Here is a 16768-nt window from a genome sequence, read left to right on the forward strand (position 1 = left end):
CAGCATTGGAGAGGAAAGGTCTGAACAATTCTGACTGTGGGTCTCCTAGTGGAAGGCAGAGAGGAGAGGCCGGGGGCGAGGGCTCCGTGTCCATGGGCAGTGCCACCGCCTCTTCCTCCGTGTCCTGGGCCATCACCCACCGCCTCCAGACCTCAGCCTTCCTATCGGTGTGAAGGGCAGCACAGGAGATTCAGAGCACCCCAGGGACAGGGCTGGCTCAGGAGGGGACCCCGATGACTGCGGGCCGGATAATGCCTGTCCCGATTAGGTTGGGGGTTGGGACCCAGACTCCAGGGAGACCAGGGAGCTGTCCCTGCGATGGGACACGACTGGGGCCAGGCCCTGCCCTGGGAAGCCTGCTTGCTGCCTCCCTCCAGGCCTACTGTGGCTGAGCCTGGGAAGACTCATGCTGAGAATCCTGTGCTGGCAGCTTGGCTTTCTCTGGAAATAGCTTCCCAGCCTTTGGGAGGATGTCTGGAACATACCTTAGTGATATGGGAGCTCGCCTTCTGGCCTCTCTCATGTTGCGATTCCAAGCTGCCCCTCATGAGGGGATCTGAGCTCTGCACTGCCTTGCACGCCAGAGCTGCAGGGAGAAGACCTCCAGCTTTGGGGGAGCGCATGCTGCGCCCAGCCAGGGGGACACAGAGTTAGTTCTGGCCCTGTTGACCCTTGTGGGACCTTCAGCAAGTCATTTACCATCGCTGAGCCTCAGTGTCCCTGGTCAGATGAGCACACACTAGCAATGACAGCAGGAACAAGGGAGTTTGTGCCAGTTACCGCCTGCGGTGCCCCCTAGGGTCAGACCCTGGCTTCAGACTTAGGTGACTTCTCTCACACAGCAGCTCCATGGGGCAGTCATGTTGTCACCCTCACCTGACAGTGAGGACGTTGGCTCCAAGAGGTGACCCAGTGGTGAGCACTTTGCTCTGCAAAGGAGGGGCTAGACACTCCAAAGGCTGGGGAGCATGAGCTCCAGGCACCCTGCCCCTTGTCCCCCTCGGGCATTCCCTACTCCAGTGGCCCCCCGTGGAGGGTGATTTTGCCACTCTGCCCCCGGGGACTGTTCCTGGCATCTAGCAGGTAGAAGCCAGGATGCTCTTAACATACTGCAGTGCACAGGACGGCCCCACAACAGAGAACACCTGACCCCAAATGTCAGTGGTGCTGAGGTTGAGGAGAGAACGCTCTGCTCACCTCAACCAGCGCAACCTGCCCTTGCACAGGCCTGGGCCCCCGGGACAGCTGTCTGGTTTCCTGCTTGTTTGGGAGGGTGGTCTGAAGCAGGAGTCCCTCTGGGGACAGTGGAAACAGTTGAGAAAGCTTTGGTGGGCTGAAGCCAAATCCCAGGGACTTGAGCCACCAGAGCTGTGGGTGGGCCAGCTCCCCCAGGGACTAGCATCATATTGACATCTTTATCATCTTGCTGTGACCGTGGCAATGACCAGGAATGTTTGTGGGCGCTGAATGGAGGCCCTACTCCCAGCTTCGTGCTGCAATTGTGCCCATTTTGCAGATGGGGAGCTCAGGACAGTGAGGGAACTTGTCCAAGAACATGGAGCAGATGAGAGATGAGCAGGCCTCCAACCCCAGTGCCCTCCTGTTGCCCAGGTGAGCCCTATCTGTCACCTGCCCGTGCCCTGCTGAGCTGCTGCACGGGGTTTGGGGTCTGTGGGGCTCCCTGCCGTGCAGCTGTGCCCACAGAGCCACCCATGACCATGCTGGGTGCAGTTCTGGGGAGAGCGGCCTCCCCACTGCCCATCTGTTTTCTTCCTGTCTCCTTGACTGAAGGAGAGAAGAGTATAAATAATTCAGCCCATTCAAGAGCAAACAATGGAGATGTCACAGAGCAATGATTGGAACAGAACTTTTGTGCAGGTCTTAATTGACTTATTTAGGGTAGGACCCGAGGCTGTCTGTGGCCAGCGCAGTCCACTCTGTCCGGTGCCCTCCGGCTCAGAGACGCAGGCCCGGGATGGGGCGTCCCGCCCGGCCCGGCCCGGCCCCGGCGCTGCCGTTCATGCGGCAGCAGCGCCACCTGGTGGCCGCCGCGGGGCCCTGCCCTTCCTTTCCCGTCCCTCCGGAAGGCGGCGAAGAGGACGCCTGGGGCGCTGCCTGACTTCCAGGCCCATCTCCACCTCTTTCTAGCGGTGGAACTTGGGGCGAGTTACTTCAGTTGTCTGAGATGTGGTTCCTTATCCGGAAAATAGGATAACAACAGCACCTATATCTTAGAGCAGCTTAAATTAAACAATACGTGTAAACCCCGAGCCCAGTGACCGGCTCAGAGGGAGCCTGGACACGGGCACCCCACGGCTACCACCCAGCCCCAGGGTGCGGGAAAGCTCCGTCCCCTGGAAAAGCAGCGCCGCCCACGGCCCCCCGCTGTTCCTCTGCCCAGCCGGGCCCTGCCGCCCTCTGGGAGCGGCCGCCCGGGCTGTGAGGTCCAAGGCTGCTTCCGTGGCCCCCCTTGCTAAACCCGGCCTGCTGCTCCCTGGAACCCCATGGGCCCCCGGCGCAGGCATGTTCCCCAGCCCAGCACGGACGAGAACAGGTGTAGTCGTACAAGGCTTCTCTAGAGGGGCCAGCGCAGAGCCGCGGAGGCAGCCAGGAGACAGACGCCTTCGGGCGGGAGGAGGGCAGACGGCCACAGGGAGCCGGCGTGAGAACCTTTCCTAAGCAAGCAGGCACCCCTCGGCCGCGCCTCCATCACTTCTGGAGGAGAAATAGACGTCTCCTCTTCTGTCGGAGGACGGCCCCAGCTCACGCGCTGTCATGCGTGGCAGGGGCTCGGCGTGGCGGGGCCCATCTGAGGGCTGCGTGGATGTGGGCGGGGTGGCCGCGGAGTGGGAGGAGGGCGGGCCAGAGGTCCCGCAGGAGCCCAAGCGACCCACGTGCGCCGCCCAGACTCCCTCCTGGGCCCTCTGCCTGGACCTCCCTGTCTGCGAGAAGCCGTCGAGGCCCCTGGACCCATGGGAAGGCCCGAGGCTCTCAGGAAGTGGGAGGAGGAGGTCGAGGGAAGGCTGGGCCTGCCATGCGGGAGGCAGGAGTTGGTGGATGGTTGTTTGGGGGGCTGTGCCAGGCAAGCTGCTTCAGCCAGTTTGCAGTCCTTTTGAACCTCTGCTTCAGCGGCCCGACTTGGTCCCAGGCTGGCCCTGCACGGGGGCAGGCAGAGCCCCTGGACTGTTCACCCACGGGCTGCACCCGGGAAGTGGCAGAGCTCCCCAAAGTAAAATTGCCGAGGTCTTTCCAAACAAGCAAGCTGGACCCCCAAGGGCGATCCCTCTACTGTCTGTCCCTTGGCATTGTGGACCCCAGCTTCCCCTGCGAGTTTGCGGCTCTCCCCCCGTCCTCCTCATTCGGTCCCTCCTCCCTCACCGGCCAGCCTGGCCTCCTCTCTTGTGCGTCTCCTTCGGCCTTGTTGTCCTGACTCTGCTGACATTGCACAGCCATGCCCCCATCCATCTCAGTGGCCACACTGTCCCCATTTTGTCCCCCGTCCCTCCTCACTGACTCAGAGGCCTCTTTCTAAAATGTACGTGGGCTGTGCGCCTGCCACAAGGCACAATGTCGATGTCAGGTCGCAGAGTGGCCCCTGGGCACCCCACACCCTCCTGCATTCTCTAGACCCAGCAAGGACAGGGACCCGGCCCTTGGTTCCTTTGTGTCCATCTGAGATGGACCAGAACCTTGAGAAAACTGGGACATGGGCAGAGAAATAGGAAATACAAACAGCTCCCCCATCTTGAATGCCCGAAGGCTGACATCCTCCTCCTCCTTGACCTCTGGGGTGTCCCCGGTCCAGACAGCAGGCTCCTAGGGCCATGCGGGCTGTTTTCAGAGATCTGTCTCCCCAGGGCAAACTCATCCCAGGGGCAGCCCCCCCTACCCTTCTCTCTGCTCCTCCCCTCGGGGAGTCTCTTCAGAACCCTGAAGCCAGAAGGGGGTCCCAGACAGCTTCTGCTCTGGATGCCGCAGCACAAAACCCCGGCGGGCTGGGGAATGCAAGTGGCAGGCTGCCTTCTTGGCATGAGTGAAGGAAAGACGCAGCAAGAACAAAACACAAATCAATATTTCAATAAATTATCCTGCCACGGCAGCACGGTCACTTTGGCTGGGGGAGGGGGGCTGGGAACATAGGAGCCGTGTCTCCGGGAGGCCCTCATGGTGTGAGTCCAGGAAGGACACCGGGGAGGGGCTGTCTGCCTGGGGTCTTTATCCAGGGTTCTCCACCCAGCCAGCTGGGGGAGGTGTTTTGTTTTGTCCACATAACTTATTTAATTTGAGTCAACATTTACTGTGAGGTAACGTAAAATCCAGATTTAAAGATTGGCCTGAGAAGTCCAATCTGGCAATTCCGGCCTCTGTTCTTGACAGCGGTGGGCTGGCGCTGTGTCATCTCCCCTTCAGCGGTGTGCAGGCTCCTGGGTTTGCTACAGTCCTCGCCACTCCTTATTGGCCCCCACTTTCTTTATCATAATAGGGAAATATTGCCCTGGATCCTTACTCCTTCTAACCTGGAAAGATAAAGGAGAGACTTATTTTTCTTACAACCAACCTGACTCACTGGTTTGCATCACTTGCCTTGCCGGGTGGCATTTGGGTTTGCAACGCCCCCCAGCACTTCCCGCCAGCCCACCCCCTGGGCGCTGGTGCCTCTCTCCAGCCCACAGCCTGCCTGTTCCAGCCTGGCTCCTGCCTTTAGCTCCGTCCCCAACCCCATGGCCTAACTCCTGCTCTCTGGCCCTGACACGAGTGTCTCTTTCTGGCTGGTCTCCTGACTCCTCCTCAAAGATGTGGCCACTGCTCTTCTCCCGCTAGTGTGGGATGCACCAGCTGGACCCTGGAGACCAGCCCCCGGCTTTCATCTGCCAGCCGGTGGCCTTGACTGGGGTGCCCATGGTCCCCCAAGGAGGAAGAGCATTGCTCAGGACTCATAGCTGCAAGCAACACTAACACAACTCAAATCGCCTTTTACAAAGAGGAATTTCCTGACACACATCAATGCGACACATCTGTGGCGGGCAGCCTCTAAGATGGCCCCCAGAGGCCCTGCCTCCTGGTGTCACAGGCTGGCATAGTACCCCCTCTGGTGTGGGCCGGAACGAGACTTGGTTATAAACTGACTGTGGCTTCTGTCTCGAGTGTGTATTCTCTTGCTGTCCCTCAGGTCACTCTTGCTGGGGGAAGCCAGCTGCTGTGTGTGGAGAGGCCCACGTGGTGTGGCAAGGGGCCCTCAGCCCAGTAGCCATGAGGAACTGAATCCTGCTAGAAGCCACATGAGTGTGGGTGCTGGTCCCCACTATGGCAGCCTTCAGATGAGACCACAGCCCCTGTCTTCAGCTTGCCAGCAGTCTCATGAGAGACCTTGAGCCCGAGGCACCCAGCAAAGTTGCTTTCAGATTCCTGATCCACAGAAACCACGAGATAATAAATGTTTGGGTTCTTTTTAGACCGTAAAGTTTTGGAATAACTTGTAGCGATAGATAACAAACAGATCTGTGGGAGGCTGGCCTCAGGCTTGGGTGGACCAGGTGGTTGTGCAAGGACACCAGAACAACCTCCCTCCAGCTGGGGCCCTGCTCTGTTCTGTGTTGGCTTCTTCCTCAGCTGGGGTCTCCTCCCATGGCGGCAGGGGTGCCAGCAGCTCCAGGCTCATAGTCTCATACCGTTCCAACTTCTCGCCCGCTTCCATTGGTGTCCTTCCAGTACCCTCTCGGTACCAGGGAGATGCAGAGCTGGGATTGGCCAGGCCTGAGCCCTCCCATCCCTGAACCTGGGGTCAGACCCAGATTAACGGAGGGGATGTTTTACCAAAGGGGGACTGGGCTGCTGTTGTCAGGAGAGCACAGGCAAAAGAAACTGCAGCCCACAGGGCACCAGTCTGTTCCCTAGAATGGTTTGTCCCAACACATGGAACTTAGAACCCTGAGAGCAGGGGGGGCCATCACGGGAATACAGTAGTGCCCGCTTATCTACAATTTGGCTTTCTATTGCTTCCATTACCCACATAAACTGTGGTCTGAAAATATTAAATGGAGAATTCCAGGAACAAATACTTTGTAAGTTTTAAATTCTCCGCTGTTCTGTGCCTGGGCCGTGACTCACCCCTGTGTCCTGCGCATCCACGCCGTCTAAGCCACCTGCCTGTTAGTCACTTAGTGGCTTGGTGATCAGATGGGCTGTGGCGGTGTCATGGTGCTTGTGTTCAAGTTACCCTTATTTAGTCCAAAGCACTAGAGTAGTGATGCTGGCAACTGGGATGTGCCAAAGGGAAGCTGTAGACTGCTTCCTTCATGTGAAAAGGTGAAAGTTCTTGACTTAATAAAGGAAGAAAAAAAATCATATGCTGAGGTTGCTAAGATCTATGGTAACTTTTATTAGAGTGTATTGTTATAATTGTTCTATTTTATTATTAGTTATTGCTGTTAATCTCTTACTGTACCTAATTTATAAACTAAGCTTTATCATAGGTGTGTATGTAGAGGGAAAAGACAGAATATGTAGAATATGCTATCTGAGGTTTCAGGCATCCACTCGGGGTTGCGGAACATATCCCCCGCAGATAATGGGGCACGACCGTGATCTTCTGACATCTGGGGTGGGAGGAAACAGGGCCCCTTTCGCTGGAGTGGCCTGGCAATGCTGCTGAGCAAGTTGAACTCAAGGGAGCCTCTGGGGCCATCCTAGATGAAGTGGTCATTGGTGGCCTTTGTGGTCACCCTCTGATTTGGACTTGGGCTGGCAATCTTAAGCTCAGTGGGACACAACCACAAGGCCCCAAACTCTAGCACCAAGTGAGATTCACTGTGAGGGTCCCTTCCTTCTCATCCCACCTACAGCTCATGCCTAGAAAGGAGACCCTTTCACTTGATCCCTCCTTCAGAGCTGTGCCCTCTCAAGCTTTGCTGAAGGCAGCTACTGCCTGGCAGGGACTCAGCTGACCTGGGGGGTCTGGCTCGGATGTGATACAGATGCTGTTTTCTTCCTCAGCCCCTCCTGTACCAGCCAGGGTGGGAGGAGATGCACTGCAGAAACAAACAGGCGCCACGTCCCAGAGGCTTACAACAGCAAGGATTTATTTCCTGCTCACGCTGTCTGTTCAGTGGGAGTTGGCAGAGGACTCTGGTCTCATTGTCACTCAGGGCCTGGGTGACAGAGCAGCCATCATCTTGACATTGCTTCACATTCCAGAGAGGAGAGATCTCTGGAGGGCCTCACGGGGGGTAATTAAATGCTCTGACCTGGAAGAGACACGTCACTTTTGCTCACAGCTGGTTGGCCAGAGCTAGTCACACGCTACCCCTAATCATGAGGGGGGCAGGGGGTGCACCCCCCCTTCCCCTCCTCCAGCTTCATCTGGGCTGTCCATCTCTATGCCAGTGTCCAGCAGGTCCTGGTCCCCAGACCTCTCACTCCAGTCTGTGATGTACTTTGTTAGGACTCAGTACGTCTTGTTATAATGAGTAATCTCATCTCCCAGGAGTGCTTGGCTCTGTGCTTGGAATGGGAACTGGTCTGCCATCTTGAATGTCACTGACTTGGTTAACACACAAGACCCCTGGCAACGACCAGCCCTCCTTGGCCTTGAATTGCTCTTCCTTCTTCTGGAGTAGCCCGGATTCCTAACAATGCCTTATATCCACTCTCTGCTACTTATACACTCAGGGAGAAATATGGGGCTCTGCTTGATGAATGTGTTTATGCAAGAGAAGAAACAGAACACCTGCACACATCTATGCCAAGGGATGCATGTCTCTACTCTATGGACAGACGGGTCCTTGGGGAGGAAAAGAACATGCCCAGGACTCTTTGCTTGCAGGGAATTACTTTGGTGGTGGGAGTACGAGGTGAGAGCAGAAGCCAGTGGTATGAGAGAAAAGGGAAGTGGGCCACCTGTTGGAGCCTCGCTTTTGAGACAGTCTGGTGTATGTTTTACTTGGGGAGGCAGTTCAGCAGGCAGGGGGTTGAATATAGACTTTGGTTTCAGACTTCCTGGGTTCAGATCTCAACTCTGCTTCCTAGCTGTGCGACATGGGGCAAATGACTTGACTTCTTGCAGCCTCAGTTCCCCCTCAGGGTGGTTGTGAGGACTGAATGAGAGCGTGGATGCCGATGCCATGGTGCAGAGCGTGCCAGTGTGGCTGCAAGGTTTGCATCTCAGCACAAAATGGTGTGTGACTGCTCCTGAGGCCTCCTAGCCATGGCTCCTGTGGGAATTCACTCTCTGTTCCTGCTGTGTGTGGCTCCTTTGCTATATCTGCTGCAGCTTTCCCCCCCATTGCGTTGTTTTCTGTAAATACCTTCAAACGGGGAAAACACAGGGTTATCTCCCCCTTCTCTGGGCTCACACACTATGTTGGGATTTCTGTCTCCTGTCCCTGGACCCTGCCAGAACCATGAGCTCTTCAGGGTGACATCCACGTTGCTCTTGCCTCCTGTCCAGGGCCTGCACAGAATAGGTGCCTAATAGAATGCAAGGACCCCTGGAAACGGGGTGGGGTTAATGGACTATTTGAAGCCTTAGATGGCTTCAGAGATTTGCTTCCACATCTCACCAGAAACTGTGCAGTGACTTTGTGCGGAAACTCTTGCAGGTGTATGTGACTGGGAAATGGAGCCAAGTGGGAGGTGGGTCCTAAGATGGACTGGGCTCTGTGCCACCTGGACCAGGTCCCCAGTAGACAGGGTCTGTGAACACTATTGCCTGCTCAACTCCCATCTGCTCCACCAGACGCTAACCCTCTCCCGTCTTTCCTGCCCCCTGCAGTCCATGAGCCTCATTGAGATTGGGAACCCCTCTCAGAGCCTAGAGAATGTCTGCCGCTGGGCCTACCTCCAGCAGAAGCCAGACACAGGCCACGATGAGTACCACGATCACGCCATCTTCCTCACACGGCAGGACTTCGGGCCTTCGGGCATGCAAGGTGAGCCTGGCCCCCGCAGACGCACAGAGGAGGGAGCTGGGCATGAGCCCCTGGCCTGTGAGGGCCCCTAGCAACCTTGGCCCGGGAGGGAGTATGTCAGGGCAGAGAGGGGCTGTGGCCGCCTTGGCCGAGTGAAGGGCTGGGTAACTGCTAGGAACCTCCTGGCTCTCCAAAACCATCAGAGCCTGTGCCAGGCCCCCCAGGAAACTGCATCCCCCAGGGGGACAACGAAGATGAGGGGGTGAAATGAAGAGAGTTGGGGCTGCCAGCCCAGAGAATGATGGGATCTAAGGCTGGTTTCAGAGCTGTTCGCCTTTCATAGTTTTTAAAAAACAAATTCGAATAAGTTTTCAACCTTTAGAAGTTTAGAGATCTTACTTAAAAATTCAAACTAGGGGCCGGCCCAGTGGCACAGCAGATAAGTTCGCACATTCCGCTTCATTGGCCCAGGGTTTGCCGGTTTGGATCCCAGGTGCAGACATAGTACTGCTTGGCACACCATGCTGTGGCAGGTGTCCCACATATAAAGTAGAGGGAGATGGGCATGGATGTTATCTCAGGGCCAGTCTTCCTCAGCAAAAAGAGGAGGATTGGCAGCAGATGTTATCTCAGGGCTAATCTTCCTCAAAAAGGAAAAAAAAATTCAAACTATATAAAACTGACAGATCTGAAAGAAGAAATTGACAAGCCTACAATCATAGTTGAGAATTTTAACATACTCTTTTTAGTAACTGAGAGAACAACAGGTAAGAAGAACACTGGTAAAGATACAGAAGATTTGAATTAAGCAACGGGATCTAGTTGATGTATATGTAATACTACACCAAACAGCTGGAGGATACATACTCTTCACGCATATGACCTGAAAATAGAGCAAAGGAGACTGTGCTGGACCGTAGAGAGACCTCAACAAAATGCAAAAGATCGAAATCACACAGAATGTGTTCCCTGATCACACTGGGAAAGACGGAAAACTTGAAAAGTTATGAATGTTTGGAAATTAAACAATACTGTCATAAATAATCTGTGCTTCAAAGAAGAAATAGCAATAGAAATTAGAACAGATTTTTAAACTGAGTGATAATGACAATATGACATATCAAAACTTGTGGATGTGGCTAACATAATGATTAGATTGATGTTTATAGCCTTAAGAGTGCATTTATTAGGAAAAAAAGGCTAAAAGTCAATCATATAAATATCTATCTCAAGAAATTTGAAAAAGAACAGCAAACTAAACTCAACAAAAATAGGATAGAAATTATAAGAGTAAGAGTTAAAATGGAAAACAGTGCAGTAGAGAAAATCAACAAAACCAAAATTTACTTCTTTGAAAAACAGATTAAAATGGAAAAGCCTCCAGCAATAATAGTTTTAAAAAAGAAAGAAAATGCAAATTTACTAAAATCGGGAACATAAAAGGCACACCATTACAAATCCTATTTTGAAAAGATAATAAGATAATGAGAAGGTATTTTGTGTCAAAAAATTTGTCAATTTAGATGAAAAGTACAGATTCCTTGACCAAAGTCTGAGAAAAAATGGAAAATCTGAATAGTCTCATATCAGTTAAAGATATTGAATTTATAATTAAAAGCTTTCTTTCACAGTAAACTCCTGAACTTGATAGCTTTACCCAAGAATTCTTCCTAATTTTTAAAGAAGAATAATACCAATCATATATAAACTCCTGCAAAATGAAAAAAGAAGGAACATTTTTCCAACTAATTTTATGAGGCCTGCTAACATTGAACCCAAAATCTGAGAAGGACATTACAAGAACAAAATTATAGGCCAATCTCTCTCATGAGTCTAGATACAAAATCCCAAACAAAATATTAGCAAATCAAATCCAGTGCTATATAAAAAAGGTACTATATCACAGTGAATTTAAATTTATTCTAGGAGTGCAAGGTTGGTTTAACATTTGAAAATTAATCATTGAAATTCACCACATTAGCAGAATAAAGAAGAAAAATTTATATAATCATCTCAAAATATCCAGAAAAAATATTTGACAAAAATCAAGATCCATTTATGATCACGTCTTATTGAACTATGAATAGGAGAACTTTATTAATGTGGTAACGGATATTTACCCCCCAGAAAACTATGACAAACATCATATATAATGGTGAAATGTTGAAAGCATTTCCTCTAGACTGAAAATGGGTCAAGAATGCCCCCATCACCACTTCTCGTCAACATTGCTGTGGAGGTCCCAGCCAGTGAAATAAGACAAGAAAAAATAAAAATATAAGAATCAGAAAGTAAAAAATCAAACTCCCATTTGAAGATGATATGCTTATGTACATAGAAAATTCAAAAGAATCTACAAATAAATCATTAGAATTATTAGGTATTTGCTGGATATAATGTCAATATGCAAAAACCAATTGAATTTCTATATTCTAACAACAAATTAAATTTTAAAAACTAGTACCAGTTACAATAGAATAAAAAACAGCAAATACCTAGGAATAAGTCTAACGAAATATATCCAAGACCCAGACTAGAAAACTGTAAGACATGTTTACAGAAACTGTAAAAGGCTCAACCAATGAAGGACTCGGCCATGCTGATGGCAAGGGAGTCTCCCTCCTGCACACTGAGACAGCAGTGTTCTCCAAGTGGACGTGCAGAGCCAATGCAAAGCACTCTCCAGTGCTCCCCAGGGCACCCCCGTGCAAGCACAGCTCCGGCACAGTAGTCTGAGGATATTGACAAATTGATTCTAATGTTTGTATGGAAGTGCAGTGGGTCAAGAATAACCAAGAACAATGGAAGAAGATGATCAAAGTATTCAATACTTATAAAAATATGATAGGTGAAGAGTATAATTTTGATGCAAGGATTGACAAATGTATCTATATCATAGGAACAGAATGCAGAGTCCAGAACTGAACCTCTGCACGAACACTTGATTTCTTGCAGAGTGGAGGGGAAAGATGGTTTTTTAACCATGGTGTTGGGGCCACTGAGTATCCAAATTGGTGGAAAAAATGAAGCCTGACACTCCTACTTTACTCTATATACACATCATATTTGTGCATGTTTTGGATCTTAACTTAGCGGATTTTAGATCTAGCTTTGAAAAACAAAATAATAAAACTTAGGAAAAATAATATAGGAGAATATCTCCATATTCTTGGAGCAAGAGAAGATTTCTTTTAAAAAAGAGATAAAAATCACTAACCACAATGGAAAAGATGAATAGTACTACATTAATACTAAAAACTTTTGTTCATTAAAGGCACCATTAATCCATTGGGGAAAAATATTCATAATACATGTATCTAATAAAGAACGGATATCTAAAATATATGAACTCTGACAAGTCAATAATAGTTAGTAATAAGAAAACAAGCCAGTAGATTGATGGGCAAGAGACTTTATCAGGTCTTAACAGAGCATAAATGACTGATGAATGTATGAACAGGAGCTCAACCCAGCAGACATTAGGGAAATGCCATGAAACCCACAATGAGATACCAAGACACACCTAATAGAATGGCTAAAATGTAAAAAGACTGGAAATGGTGAGGATGGGGCTATGTTATTCTCATGCTCTGCTGGCAGGACTATAAATTGGTACAAGTACTTTGGCCAACTGTTTGGCAGTATCTCTTAAAGTCGAACATACACCTACCTGGCAGCCACACTCCTAGACAGTCACCTGCCACATGCAGGCACCCGTGCACCCAAAGATTGTGCAGGAGCGTTCGTGGCAGCATCGTGTGCAATCACTCCTGAACAGGGAACAACTTCAGTCCGTCAGCAGGAGAGTGGATAAAGAAATGTGATATGTTCCTACAGCAGTGAAAAGGTCTAGAACCACACGCCACCCCACGGATGGGTCTCACACGTCGAGGGCTGAGTGAAAAAAGCCAGACAGAGAAGAATATATACTTAGGATTCCATTTATCTCAACTTTGAACGTGGGCAAAACTAATCTGTGGTGTTAAAGTCAAGAGGGTGGAGCGGAGGCAGGGAGTCACGGTTGGAAGCGGCAAGAAGGGGCTTCTGCAGCACTGATGTGGTTTATTTCTTGACTGGGCGGGTGGCTTCCCAGGTGTGATCACCTTGTGGTAATTCACTTGTTGTATCCTGACTTGTGCACTTTCATGGATGTGTATTATACTTCCAAAGAAAGAGCTTTAAAAAACGATATAAAAATATGGATCCACTCAGAGGAGTGGACCCATTTCACCCACCCTATCCTCTACAGCCAGTCATTTTTATTAGTCTCTGGTTGATCATTCCAGTGACCCTTTTTGTAAAAGTAAGTATATTTGTATGAAATATATGCTCATTCCTTCCACCAGTTTCTTCTATGAATTGTCATATGCACTGCTCTGCATCTTACTCCACTCTCTCAACCTTCACTTTTCTCTGCTGGCTGCTCGCCTATATTTGTATAACACAGAGCTAAGATCAGTTTCTGTTGCTGTGGCACCGTAGTTGCCCTCTTTACCATGCTGATCGTCACCACAAGGCGGCGCGGGTGGGCGCCGAGACCATGACTCCCACCCCACTGAGCAAAGAGTGAGGCTCCCAGTTGGTGTTAGTGTCTGCTTGCTCCCCTTCAAGCCACCTTTCCAGCAGTGCAGCCCTCTGCGTGTTGTCCCAGCGAGAGCTCTAACCCGAGCAGAACTGCTCCTGGGGACACGCAACTTTCATAGTAAGTGACCTCATCCTTCATTGAAAACTGTGAAAAGACAGCCAACGATTACCAGACGTTAAAAAAAAAAAAAACTTATAGAATAAAAAAGATGCAAAACAAAATTGGAAAACTGACTCCAAAGAAAACAGAGATAATTTAGAGAATAGAAAAGAACTTTTTATAAACTAATATTCCCAGACTGTTTGAGAAATACTTCTATAACTAGAAAACATTGCTAAGAAGAATTAGAGAACAGCAAAGGGTTTTTATGAAATTAAAGATGTGAGGGGTAAAATAGAAAATTCAAAAGCTAAAATAAAATGTCCAGGGCATCCAAAAATATTAAAATATGAGACAAAAGTTAGGAGACAGAGAGGCTTAGCACAGAAGGGGCAATATCTATCTAATAAGATTTCCAGAGAGAGAGAACAACAAAACTGAATAGGAGGGAAGGTTACAAATAAGAAAATAAAGATACTTTGTCAGATCTTCGGGTGGTAAAGGCTGGCGTAGCCCTCCGAGGCATGAAGGAGAAGGGCCCGCCCTGAGGCCAGTGTCCACACCCCGGCCTCGGTGCAGAGGACATGGCAGATCTCCAAGTTTCGCTCTGGCGCACTGATTCAAGCACAATCATCTCAAAATCTGCAGAGCGAATAAAACAAAAGATTCAGATATTCCTGTTTATTCCCAGGGAAAAAGACACTCGTTAGATACTGTGCGTCTACAGACAGGTCTAAACCCAGCACCCCAGGGTCACACTGCTCAACTTTTCTCTTTGAACAGATTGCCTCAGCATCCACTGGTGGGGCTTGAGAGGGGTGAGGCTGCTCAGGGTCCCAGGAGTCGCGGCTCCCCGCTGCGGGGCCTCCAGGACCCAGGTGTCCCAGCTCTGTGTCACGCCCAGCTGTGTACGCACGTCTTTATCGCGTCCAGGCGCTGGTGGCAGGCCCCCTTCTCTGGTTTTCCTCAGTTTTAGGTGGGGTCTGGGTGTCATGCCCACCCCCACCCTCCATGTCCCCGACTGTGGGAAGGCTGCCCTGGGGACATCTGAAGAACCCTGTGATGAGGCTCAGCCGAGCCCCGGGGAGCGCTGTTGCTCACCCCGCCACCTGCAGGCCTTCTCACCCTGCTTGGACTGTTCTGGCTCCTTCCTCAGCCCTGCCCCTGTTCCCTGTCAGCCTCCATTTTCCAGCTACTCCCTTGGGCCACACAATGTGACTGGGCCGGCAAAACCCACCGCATCTCCTCACTTTTAGTTGTGAATCCAGTGGCTCTTCAGAAGCCAGTTGCCAGGGAGGGGGTGACAGGAGGGTCATTGGGCATCTTGTGTCAGAGGGATGCGGCCTGCTGAACCACCCCTTCCCACTCCCCCTTCCCACCTCTGCTTCTGGGGACACCGTCCTAGGTTCTCGGGTCCTTCCTGAGGAGAAGCAGGAATGTGGCTCAGAATCTTCTTGGCTGGAGCTCAGAGTTTGCCGGCTAAGAGCTCCTTGGGCCTTGTCGTCTTGGGCTGGCCTGCCCCCAGTCCCCTCGGCTGGTCCACTCTGCGTGGACGCAGCAGGGCAGTGTGGCATGTTGGCTCTCTGCGCTCAGCTCTGCCTTTGGACAGCTTCGGGGCCAGCCCTCACTGCAGCCTTCTGTGTGACACAGAAATGGGTCTAGCTACGGTCTCACAGGGAAACCCCAAGGGACTCAGGGAAGGCCCTCCTGAAGGGGTGGGCTCCCGGGTGTGATGCCAGGCTGATGAGGGGCCAGGGCACCCACAGGAGAGGGAGGAGGTATGGAGGCAGCATGCTGCCCAGGGGCCTGAAGGTCACTCAGTGAAGGGGGACGTGGTGCGTGGCGTGGAAGAGGATGGCAGGCGGGCGGCTGCCAGGTGGCAGAAAGTCCTAGCAGGTGAGATCTGGATTTGGGAAACTGATGCCAGCTGCAGTGTGGACACTGATAGGCAGAGCTGAGGCCTGCTGCCTGGGCAATGTCCCCTGAGCTGTGCCAGCCGGGGGCAATTGACTCTACTTGTTTGCTTGGGGATGGTGGGGGGCATTTGGCCAGGGTCCCCTGAGTTGGGCTTTGGTGGGGCCTGGAGCCACCCCTGGCAGGGCTCTGGGCCTGGAGCTAGAGCTGCCCTTTGTCTCCTCCCAGGCTATGCTCCTGTCACTGGGATGTGCCACCCCGTCCGCAGCTGTACCCTAAACCACGAGGATGGCTTCTCCTCGGCCTTCGTGGTGGCCCACGAGACTGGCCATGTGTAAGTGGCCTTGCTGTCTTTGTTGTCTGAGGAAGGTCAGGGCTCAGTGGGGCCCCACTTCTCCTCTGTGCCCTGAGAGGGACATGCTCTGTATGAAAATGGGAGACGCTGTCCTGTCCTCCTAGCACTGAACAGGGCAGCCCTCCGCCCTCTTTCTGCCGAGGGAACAAATCACAGGGAGAAAGTTCCAGAGGGCTGAGCAGGTACTGGGGCCTTCCATACGTATGCCACTCAAGCCCCTGGGTGGGAGCTCCTTACTGCATTTACAGATGAGTAGCTGAGGCTCTGAGGGAGGCACGCCCAGGATAAGAGAGCCGGAGGTGGGGAAGCCACGACTCTGCCCGGTGCGCACCACCCAGGCACCACCTGAATCTTAGGCCTGGACAACCTTTGTGAGAAACCTCGCAGGGCCGCTGGGTCTGTGTGGAGAGGGCAGCCAGAGACCTGGGGCAGCACCCCACCTTAGGGACAGAATACCGAGGGGGCCACCGCTGGACACCATCTTCCCAGAGTGCCCCCCGCTTAAGAATCTGGCTGGTGGAAAAGCCGGACCACCTGGCTCCACGTGGACCAGAACAGCTAAGGTCGAGGGAAGCCAGCTCGGGGAGGTTGGGGTGCCCTCCCAGCGTGTGGGTAGGGTGGAGCCGACAGGTCAGTGGGCCTAGGTGAGGGTCCAGTGAGGCTGCTCTGGCTCCCCACACAGGCTTGGCATGGAGCATGACGGGCAGGGCAACCGCTGTGGCGACGAGGTGCGGTTGGGAAGCATCATGGCGCCCCTGGTGCAGGCAGCCTTCCACCGCTTCCACTGGTCCCGCTGCAGCCAGCAGGAGCTGAGCCGCTACCTGCAGTGAGTACCACCCCCATCCCCTGAGGACGACCCCGCAGCCTGGGGCTCAGCTCGGGGAGGTGCGTGTCCCTGCTGTGCCTGGG

General features: G+C 51.9%; 1 protein-coding gene across 2 annotated transcripts in view; it reads left to right on the forward strand.

Annotated features, from left to right (window-relative positions):
- Nucleotides 1-16768, forward strand: part of ADAMTS2 (ADAM metallopeptidase with thrombospondin type 1 motif 2) — a 217682-nt gene that overhangs the window by 155782 nt on the left and 45132 nt on the right. For both annotated transcript variants that reach the window (XM_023617040.2, XM_023617041.2), the window contains 3 exons: nucleotides 8771-8927; nucleotides 15733-15838; nucleotides 16542-16685. In XM_023617040.2, coding sequence (XP_023472808.1) covers nucleotides 8771-8927; nucleotides 15733-15838; nucleotides 16542-16685 — 407 coding nt within the window. The remainder of the gene's footprint in view (nucleotides 1-8770; nucleotides 8928-15732; nucleotides 15839-16541; nucleotides 16686-16768) is intronic.

This window comes from Equus caballus, chromosome 14 (genome assembly GCF_041296265.1).
Source record: "Equus caballus isolate H_3958 breed thoroughbred chromosome 14, TB-T2T, whole genome shotgun sequence".
Taxonomy (NCBI): Eukaryota; Metazoa; Chordata; class Mammalia; order Perissodactyla; family Equidae; genus Equus; species Equus caballus.